This window comes from Calliphora vicina, chromosome 2 (assembly GCF_958450345.1).
Source record: "Calliphora vicina chromosome 2, idCalVici1.1, whole genome shotgun sequence".
NCBI classification, from domain to species: domain Eukaryota; kingdom Metazoa; phylum Arthropoda; class Insecta; order Diptera; family Calliphoridae; genus Calliphora; species Calliphora vicina.
Genome location: NC_088781.1, coordinates 58,772,422 through 58,783,523, shown reverse-complemented (window position 1 = coordinate 58,783,523; position 11,102 = coordinate 58,772,422). Strand labels below are relative to the sequence as shown.

At 31.1% G+C, this 11,102-nt stretch overlaps 2 protein-coding genes across 2 annotated transcripts; one reads left to right on the top strand and one right to left on the bottom strand.

Moving 5' to 3' along the window:
* Window positions 1–4,002: 4,002 nt before the first annotated feature.
* On the top strand, window positions 4,003–4,489 carry LOC135950491 (adult cuticle protein 1-like). Its single transcript, XM_065500029.1, has 2 exons — window positions 4,003–4,008; window positions 4,115–4,489. The coding sequence occupies exons 1-2, from the start codon at window positions 4,003–4,005 to the stop codon at window positions 4,487–4,489; spliced, it is 381 nt and encodes a 126-aa protein (XP_065356101.1).
* Window positions 4,490–8,948: 4,459 nt separating this feature from the next.
* LOC135952293 (adult cuticle protein 1-like) lies at window positions 8,949–9,520 on the bottom strand. Its single transcript, XM_065502162.1, has 2 exons — window positions 9,454–9,520; window positions 8,949–9,388 (listed from the first exon to the last, which is right to left on the bottom strand). Exons 1-2 carry the CDS (start codon window positions 9,457–9,459, stop codon window positions 9,020–9,022), a joined length of 375 nt encoding a protein of 124 aa, XP_065358234.1. The 5' UTR covers window positions 9,460–9,520; the 3' UTR covers window positions 8,949–9,019.
* Window positions 9,521–11,102: the final 1,582 nt, after the last annotated feature.

Genomic DNA, 11,102 nt, shown 5'->3' with positions numbered 1-11,102 from the left:
GGTGTAAAATTTTGGTTCAGTATAGATTTTTTTGGATATTTGTGCAGGTTAATGTGTTTACCTGAAGTGGTTCTTATATGGAGGCTATGACCAATTATGGGCCTATGATCATAAAATTTGGTACATCGATTTTTGTATATATTGAATAAATTTGTTTCGAATTTCAACCTGATAACTATATTTGAAAGAAATTTATGAGAATTTTAGTGATTTTCGGGAATGGACCTTATATGGGATCTATGGTTAAATATGGACCGATATTCACAAAATCCAGAAGTATGATTACTGGATACAAATTACTGATCTGTGCGTAATTTCGTTTTGATATCGATATGTTTTTAATATTTTTTAAGGTTAATATCTTTTTCGGAAATGGGCCTTTAGGGGAGCTATGACCAATTATCGGCCAATCTGCATAAAATTTGGTACAGTGATATCTATGTATATGAGTATTATTTGTGTCGAATTTTAGCATGATAAAGATATTTATAAGAGATTTATGAGTACTTAAGTGATTTTCGGAAGTGGACCTTATATGGGAGCTATGGTCAAATATGGACCGATATTCACAAAATCCTGTAGTATAATTTCTAAGTATAAATTATGGATCTATGTAAAATTTTGTTTTGATATTGATATTTTTTAGATATTTATGTAGGTTAATGTGTTTTTCGGAAGTGGTCCTTATATGGGAGCGATATCTATAAGACATTTATGCTTATTTAAGTGATTTTCGGAAATGAACTTTATATGGGGACTACGGTCAAATATGGGCCGATCCACAAAAAATTTGGTGTTGTAATTTTTTTAAGCACGAAACTTATTTTTCCTGAATTTTGTGTGGATACTGCAATTTTGTAGGCGTTTACAGACCATATAACCATATTTCGGGAAGAAATTTGTATGGGGGCTAGGATAAATCATGAACCGATTCTTATAATTTTCGCCAGAGTTATTCCTTTTAACATAAAAATAACGTGTGTAGAATTTTATGGTATTATCTGCAATATATTTGTACAAATAACGAAAACTATGTTAAAATTATCAAGTTTTTTTTTAGGTTGTCTCACATTTTTGTTCATAACTCTGGTTCCACTGAACCGATTTTGCTGATTTTCAATACCAAACTGCTTAGGAGAACAATAAACATTTTTTTTGCAAGTCTACCAATTTTGTTTGGCTATTTTGGACGTGAGCGTGTTTTACACAGACAGATAGACGGACAGACAGACGGACAGACAGACGGACATGGCTCAGTCGACTTAGAATTTCATAAGGATCATGAATATATATACTTTGTTGGGTCTCAGATGAATATTTCTCAATGTTACACACGGAATGACAAACTTATATATACCCTCATTCACCACTTATGGTGGTGGAGGGTATAAAAAGATATAAGAATTGTAATATAATAAATTAAAACAATACACTAAACAAGAAGTTTGATATACATATGTAGATCCAATACAGATTCGTACATAAATATAACTTTACTATTAACAATTAATTGTTTTACTATAATGACAATTTTATTGCAGTAATGTCGGGTGTTTTAATAAAAATAGTTTGATCTGAAAATGAGTTTAGTTGAATGAGTGAGTGTTTTTTTAATTCTTTGAAAATAACAACTTGAACTTGTACTTTTCCTTGTTCTCCCATATTATTAATAAACATTGTATCTATGTACATTAGAGTGCTCCAAAAAAATAAAATTGCGAATTTTGACCGTCCCCCCCTCTAGAATTGTTCTATGTATTGTAGAAACACATTGTGTAAAATAATAGGATGATAGGATAACGTTAACTGGTGGCGCAACGACGCTGAAGTTTTGAGGTGCATTTATAAGGGGAAAATACGCAATTTTTTCAGTTTTTGTAAAAATTTTGCCATTAAATAATGACTTTTACAATTTAATTTAAAAGAATCGAAATGTGTACGTAATTGTCGTTATAATAAGATAAAGAAAGACAAAAAATGTTAAAGTTATTAAAAAATCGCCAGCCCATTAACGTGTCTCAGGCCACTAGAACAAGAAATTTATGAACAAAATTAACATATTTTGAGAAATATTAAAATGAAAGCTTATTTTTACTTAACACATATCGATATTTACTTGTATATGAGTTTTTGTCCTCGTAGGATACCGCTAACTTATTCGCAGGTATGACCAAAAAAATAAAATTTTTTTAACGGCAGTTTCAAAACTCCAATTTCAAATTTTTAAAAATTTTGTTAAACAAATTGCAGAATTTTTTGATCATCACATGGGGATTTATTGACAACATAATAGGTAATAAAAATGTGAAAAAAGTATGTCAATACCTCCTATAGTTTTTCCGTACCTGCGATATAAATTTTGCGATTTTCGAGAAAAACTAATTTTTTGGCCATATTTTGGGGAATGACCAGAATTTCCTTACTGTAATGATTTTTAAGTAAAAGATATTCAGAATAATATAGTCCAGGTAATTTTAAATATAGTCTGAAAGTTTTACTAAAATCGGAAAACTTTAACCCTTAAATCGTGAAGGTCAAAGCTCAATTTTTTCAATATTTGGAATTTCTCATGGAAAGATAGCGAAATATTATATATTTTTGGGCCGATTTTGATGAAACTTAAGAAAAATATAAAATGAAGTCTAGTATTCACAATAACAGTACAAAAATGGAAATTAACCCTTAAGAGTACTTAGGGTCCAAATGACCCTCAACTTTTAAAATCACGAAAAACACATTCATTTCGACCCCAAGTACTCTTAAGGGTTAATTTCCATTTTTGTACTGTTATTGTGAATACTAGACTTTATTTTATATTTTTCTTAAGTTTCATCAAAATCGGCCCAAAAATATATAATATTTCGCTATCTTTCCATGAGAAATTCCAAATATTGAAAAAATTGACCTTTGACCTTCACGATTTAAGGGTTAAAGTTTTCCGATTTTAGTAAAACTTTCAGACTATATTTAAAATTACCTGGACTATATTATTCTGATTAGCTTTTACTTAAAAATCATTACAGTAAGGAAATTCTGGTCATTCCCCAAAATTTGGCCAAAAAATTAGTTTTTCTCGAAAATCGCAAAATTTATATCGCAGGTACGGAAAAACTATAGGAGGTATTGACATACTTTTTTCACATTTTTATTCCCTATTATGTTGTTAATAAATCCCCATGTGATGATCAAAAAATTCTGAAATTTGTTTAACAAAATTTTTAAAAATTTGAAATTGGAGTTTTGAAACTGCCGTTAAAAAAATTAAATTTTTTTGGTCATACCTGCGAATAGGTTAACGGTATCCTACGAGGACAAAAACTCATATACAAGTAAATATGGATATATTTTAAGTAAAAATAAGCTTTTATTTTAATATTTCTCAAAATATGTTAATTTTGTTCATAAATTTCTTGTTCTAGTGGCCTGAGACACGTTAATGGGCTGGCGATTTTTTAATAACTTTAACATTTTTTCACCAATTTTTGTCTTTCTTTTTCTTATTATAACGACAATTACGTACACATTTCGATTCTTTTAAATTAAATTGTAAAAGTCATTATTTAATGGCAAAATGTTTACAAAAACTGAAAAAATTGCGTATTTTCCCCTTGTAAATGCACCTCAAAACTTCAGCGTCGTTGCGCCACCAGTTAACGTTATCCTATCATCCTAATATTTGACACAACGTGTTTCTACAATACATAGAACAATTCTAGAGGGGGGGACGGCCTGTACCTAGAAAGTTTTTTTCGTCCATACAATCTTGGAGCACTCTAATGTACATACATGTCTGTATGTATGAATAATAAATAAGTTGTTTGTTCTTATTTTAATACGAAGAGATTTGAAATAAAAAAATAAATTATGTATGTTGCTACTTTAACTTGAGAAATTTTTGTATAAAAATATAGAAATTTATAGAGTAAAATCAGAATAGAACTTGAGTTCATAGCAGCAAAACACAAAGTTAGTTTTCTGCAAATTTCAATTAAACACAACAAAATGAAAGTAAGTTGTTCATCCTGCTAGAATAATAAAGTTATAAATTAAGTGAAAACGCTAACACATTTATATTAATAAAAATTATTTTCAAAAAAAATAATTTTTCTTTCAGTTCGCTATCGTTACCTTTTTTACTTTGGCCTTGGCTTTGGGCGTTCAATCATCCATAATTCCCTGGGGTGGTGTAGTGACACAAGTGGCTGGAGGTCCTCTTGCACACACATCTGTTATATCCCCACTTGGTTTACCTTGGGGTGCTGGTGTTGTATTAGGTCATCCACATGCTGCTATCTCCGTACACGGTCCTGCTGCTGTAGCAGTACATGGCCCCGCTGCTATTCCAGCCGCTGTACATGTTCCCGCTGTTGTAGGTGGCCACGCTAGTTATGTTGCCAAAACCCGTGGTGCTGTTCACTCTGCTCCCTTGGCCGGTCATCTCAACTCGGTAGCTAATGTAAATGTAGCCCCAGCTCCCGGAACCTGGTAAAATTAATAGTATTAAAGGTCTCGCTTTTATAAAAATTGATATGATTTCAAACGAAAAAATTTAATTAGTTCAGTTTTCGTTTAACAGGATAATTTCTTTTTTAAATTCTAATAGTACATTTCTTTTCATGTAATTTATTATTTCATATTTTACCTCTGCATTTGTCTTTACTCTACTTCTATTTTTCTATTGTTTTCCTAATTTCTGTTAATAAAGCAAATACTTTGTTAAAAAAGTAAAAAAAATAATAAACAAATTGCGTTTTAATAGTTTTTAATATTTATATGAACATTTGAATTAATTGTGGGACGGAGTTTGATAACTGCATTACCCAGCAAAAACTTTACTTACAAATAAGCCGAAAAATAAGGGGAATTTGACGATTCGCCTACTTATTTTTCTACTGAAAGAAGTCATTATTTTTGTTCGCGATGTCCCAAAAGTAATCCTTTATATTTTGGCCGGAAATATGTTGTTTCGTTAGTAGAGTTATTTATAGAATTTTGTATTTGCAAACAAGAAATAAAAAAAAAATAAGTCGCAGCCACGAGTCGAACCATCAACCATCCGTTTGCTAGTCTGTTGTTGTACGCACTACACCACTGCATAGTTATTTCATTGTGCGTCAAATAATGGTAGCAGTTTCTTTGTTTTGTTTGTTTATTTTGTTTTTTTAGACTTTACTACTTAAAAAGTAAGTTATTAAAAAAGACATTACTTGTAGCTTTGTAAGCGAAGTTTTTGCTGGGTAGTTTACTTTAACTATTTAACTCGGTATGAAATTTTACCCCATATTGTATTAGTTTATTGAATTAAATGTAAAGAAAACGCACAAGATTTTGTCTGTTTTATGGTATCGTGTCTTTACTTTATTATTTATAAATATATTTATTATACCCCTAGATACTTGTCTATTTCGTAACGAAGTAGTCAACAATTTAGCGTTTGTTCTCTTTTTCTAAACGACTGCCCAGCGAAAACGCCTAAAGCTAGAGGCACACAACTTGAACTGTAGGTTCCTCGCTACCCACATACATCCACTATGAAGAGATTTTTGGAACTTCGAATGGTTAGGGGTTAAAAACGGACACATATGTTCCTCAAGAGTTAATTGTAATTTGTATTTCTTTAATGGTATGTACTTTTTGAATTTTCTATAACAATGGAGTTAGCATTAGGGTGAGCCGATTTGTAAGGACAATAATTTTTCGACATTGTGCCATCGATTTCTCGATAGCTTTTGGCATGAGGAAAAAAAGTTCCACCACGACATATCGAAAAAATCATTTTCAAGCCACCCAAATTTAATTTGTTTTTGTCTTTTTCTCAACTTTCTTTTTTAATCGGCTGATTTAATTTTTTTTTAAATATTAGCTTTCCAAGGTGAAATTGTACGCTAAAATCTATGGCAATAGCAGTTTTTCCAAAAAAAAACTATTTTTCTTGAGGTTTTGGACGATTTTTAGTCCTATTGGATAGTAATTCAGACACAATTTTTTAACAAGATCGGTCAAGAACTCTCTCAGTTAGAGATGGTAAAAATTTGTCATTGTGGCGAAACAGGTGTTTTTTTTTTCTCACCCATGCAACTTATTAGCAAAATGTGTCCCAAATAGTTTAGATAGTCAATTTTTTTTCCACACTTTTGCATTAAGTTATCTTTCCGGATCATATAAAAATTCTATATAGTCCCGAAGAAAATTTTTTTCTACAAAAGAAAAAATATATGAGCTTTTTTTGGAAAAAAAACTTAACAAATACTGCCCTTTTTACAAGTTCCAAATTTGAATGCGTATAAATTTTTATAGGGAACAGGTAACTGTTAGCAAGTTGTTTTTATTTTATTTAGAATTTTATCGCCAAAATAGCTGATATTTTAAAAATAAATTTCGGCCCTCCGTAGGCCCGCCATATCTAAAAAACCATAAAAAGATCGAGCAAAATTAAAAAAAAATAAATCAATAAACCTGAATATCTCTTCAACTAATAGAGACAACCTACAATTGTAAGTGTATTTTTAAGGATTATTTATATTTAAAATTTCAGCTCAGGATCATAAATGAATTTGAGACCTGAGGTGGCCAAATTTGAGGGTCTACGCATTGGCCCCCATTATCGCTAGGAAGCTGAGCAAACGTAAATCAACTCGAAAACACCTCAGCTCAAACCATGTGAAATTTCGTAACAATATATCTAATAATTCCTAAGATACCGAATTATTTCCAAAAACAAAGTTTTTAAACCACTGTGTGTCGGTAATAACTTCTTTCGATTTCTCCAAACTATATCAAAGATCGCAAAATTCGAGTTGTTGTAGATGGGATCTCTTCAAACGAGTTCAAAATCAACTCAGAGGTACCGCAAGGTCCCGTTCTCTCTCCATTTCTATTCCTTTTTTTTCTAAATAAGCTTCTAGTTCAAACTATCAACCCTATCTATTACTTTGCAGCTTCAAGTCTTATTCATTCAATTATAGACCAGTCCTCCTCGAGATTGGGACAATCACGCAAAACATGAGTGATTCGCTTAATCAGGAATTGCGACAATCTCCGAATGTTCTTGATAAACAAGTAAGAGTACTATATTCGGCCGTGCCGAATCTTAAATACCCTCCACCTAATGTACAAAAAATTGTATCTAATTCAGCAACTTATAATTGAAATTCCTATTAGAACGTATGAAATTTAACAATTTATATACTTAATATTTAGTTAATACGTTTGGATCAACAATTTTCCCTTTTAACCTCAAGTGTAGAAACAGAGTATAAAAAGGGAATACAAATATATATATATCAAAATATTTGATTGTGGGACTTATATGGGAGCTATGACCTATTATTATTCGATTGTCATAAAATATTTTAATGTGATTTTTATGTACTTATATTGGAGATGTGGCCAATTATGGACCGATATTCACAAAATTCAGTATTATGATTTTTGAATACAAATTACTGATCTGTGTACTATTTTGGTTCAATATATGGATGCTATGACCTATTTTGGTCCTAAATATTTTAGGGCTATTTTTGTAGAATTTCATATAAACAACGCTATTAACAAAAGTGTACCTTATATGGGAGCTATGCCGAATTATGGACCAATAAGATTCTTGGATACAAATTACTGATCGATGTAAAGTTTTGGTTGAGTGTTTTCCTGAAGTGGTTGTTTTATGGAGGCTATGACCAATTATGGGCCTATCACATCGATTTTTGTATATATTGAATAAATTTGTTTCGAATTTCAACCTGATATCTATATTTGTAAGAAATTTATGAGGATTTTAGTGATTTTCGGGAGTGGACCTTATATGGGAGCTATGGTTAAATATGGACCGATATTCACAAAACCTAGAAGTGTGATTACTGGATACATATTGCTGATCTGTGCGTAATTTCACTTTGATATCGATATGTTTTAAATATTTTTTTAGGTTAATATCTTTTTCGGAAATGGACCTTATAGGGGAGCTATGAGCAATTATCGGTCAATCTGCATAAAATTTGGTACAGTGATTTCTATGTATATGATTATTATTTTTGTCAAATTTTAGCATAATAAAGGTATTTATAAGAGATTTATGAGTGCTTCACTGATTTTCGGAAGTGGATCTTATATGGGAGCTATAACCAATTATAGACCGATCTTCATAGAATTAGGTACAGCGATTGTTGTATATATGGGGCCTATTTATGACGAATTTCAACTTAATAGCGACATTTATGTTTATTTAAGTGATTTTCGGAAGTGAACTATGGTGAAATATGGGCCGATCCACAAAAAATTTGGTGTTGTGATTTTTTAAAGCACGAAACTTATTTACTGATTTTCAATAGCAAAGTGCTTAGGAGAACAATAAACATTTTTTTTTCAAGTCTACCAATTTTGTTTGCCTATTTTGGACGTGAGCGTGTTTTACACAGACAGACAGACGGACATGGCTCAATCGACTTAGAATTTCATAAGAATCAATAATATATATACCCTCATTCACCACTTATGGTGGTGGAGGGTATAAAAACTATGGCAAAACAAAAACACAGCACTCGTATGTATGACTTTTTTCAGTAATTTTATTGTTTGAGTTTTTCCTAGTTTCCGCTCTATGTATACTTCTCTATGGTTATAAGTTTCATCATTTATTAGGAAGAGTGGATAATCTACATCTGAGAAATTCAAATGAATATATCAATAGTTAAGAAAGAAATAAAACGATTATTATGTATTATTTTTTACTTTTTTAACAAAGTGTTTGCTTTATTAACAGAAATTAGGAAAACAATAGAAATAGGAAAGTCATGAAAAATATAGAGGTAAAAAAAGGAAAGAATAAATTACAGGAAAAAGAGAAAGAAAATAGAAAAGTGCTATGAGAATTTAAAAAAATGTACCCTGTATTAAGCGAAAAGTGAACTGAGCTAAGTAATTTAAAATAATTTAATTTTTCTCTTTAATAACATATCACACTGGCAGTTTCATTAGGAGTTGGGAACTTTAATACGATGTTGGTGTTTGCTTAATAATTTTACCAAGTTCCAGGAGCTGGGGCTACATTTACATTGGCTACAGAGTTGAGATGACCGGCCAAGGGAGCAGAATGAACAGCACCACGGGTTTTGGCAACATAACTAGCATGGCCGCCCACAACAGCGGGAACATGTACAGCAGCGGGAATAGCAGCGGGTGAATGTACAGCTACAGGTCCATGTACGGAGATAGCAGCATGTGGATGACCTAATAAAACGCCACCACCCAAAGGCAAACCAAGTGGGGATATAACAGATGTGTGTGCAAGAGGTCCTCCAGCAATTTGTGTTACTACACCACCCCAGGGAATTATGGATGATTGAACGCCCAAAGCCAAGGCCAAAGTGAACAAGGTAACAATAGCGAACTGAAAGAAGTAAATTATATATTTTAATATTTTTCTTTATATTTACAGCAGGACCAAGAACTTACTTTCATTTTGTTGTGTTTAATTGAAGTTTGCAGAAAACTAACTTTGTGTTGCTGTTATGAACTCAAGTTCTATTCTGATTTTACTCTACAAATTCTCATATTTTTATACAAAAATTTCTCAATTTAAATAACATAATTTATTGATTACAAATCTCTCCATATTAAAATAAGAAAAACAAACTTATTTAAATTGTTTATTAACAAAATGAGAGAACAGGGAAATTCTGAACGACCTTCAGCACATTGAAAGTACAAGTTCAAGTTGTTCTTTCCAAAGACTTAAAACACTGACTCAACAATGCACAATTTTAGATCAGAAAAAATTTGAGTTAAAAACACTCTACATTACGAACTGTAATAAAACTGTCATTACAGCAAAACAGTTAATAGATGTATGTGGTTAAATTAGATCACTAATGGACAACAATTTGATACGCTCAGAAATTAAATGTTAGTAAAATGAACAAATATATCTGGAATAAAAATTAAATTTTATAGAGAACAGGAACATTATTGGGTGTATGAGTGAAAAATGCGGTATTTACAATTGATTGTGTATTTTTTGAACGCGTTTTTTTTTTGTTTTTAATAACATATATGTCATTTTGAAGACTACATGTCTGTCATTTATCCTAACTTAGTTATTGAAAATTATAGTACCATACGAATTGAAGTCGAGAGACCTTGAAAGATTTGATTTGACATGTCCGAAATGATGTTTGTACCCTATAAAAGAAATAATTTTTACACCGAATAATTACTTGATATGAAAAACGGATCCATTCCGACAACCCGAAGCGTAAGAGATCGTATGTGATGCCCGACTAACCAGACAAACCGACTCCAAAGCCAAATATCCATGGCGTTAAGGTAATTATCTGTATTTGTGGGGAGCAAAAGGGTCCTATCTATTATGGGCTGCTGAATACTGGCGAGAACATCACATGAAAATTGTACCGAATGCAACTGATTCGTATGAAGCGATCGTTTGCCGAAAAACGCCTAGAATATAATACCAAACATGAAAACGTAATATTCCATCATGACAACGCTCGGTAACATGTTGCAATACCTATTAAAAACTATTTAGAATGAAGTGGTTCGGAAGTTTTGTTTCGATCGATGATAAGCTTCATCATAGAAAATAGTAGAAAAGCAAATACTTATAAACAAACATGAATTCCACTTAGAAAACTATAAGTGGTTTCATTTCGAAAATAAATTGTTTTATGTTTATGAAGAAACAAAACCCGGAATTCTGATAATCGCGTTACATTTTTATTAAGTTTCATCAAAATCGGCAAAAAAAATAAATAACACCTCGCTCTCTTTAAATTAGAAATAACAAATATTGAAAAATTTGACGTTTAACCTTCACGATTTAAGGTTTAACGTTTTCCAATTTTAGTAAAACTTTCAGAGTATATTTAGAATTATCTGGACTATATTATTCTGCATAAGTTTTACTTAAAATTCATAACAGTAAGAAAATTGTGCTCATTCACCAAAATATGGCCAAATAATTTATTTTATTTTTTTCTCGAAAATTTCAAAATTTAAATCGCAGGTACGGAAAAACTATAAGAGATATTTTCATAATTTTTTCAAATTTTTATTCCCTATTATATTCTCAATAAATCCTAAATAAT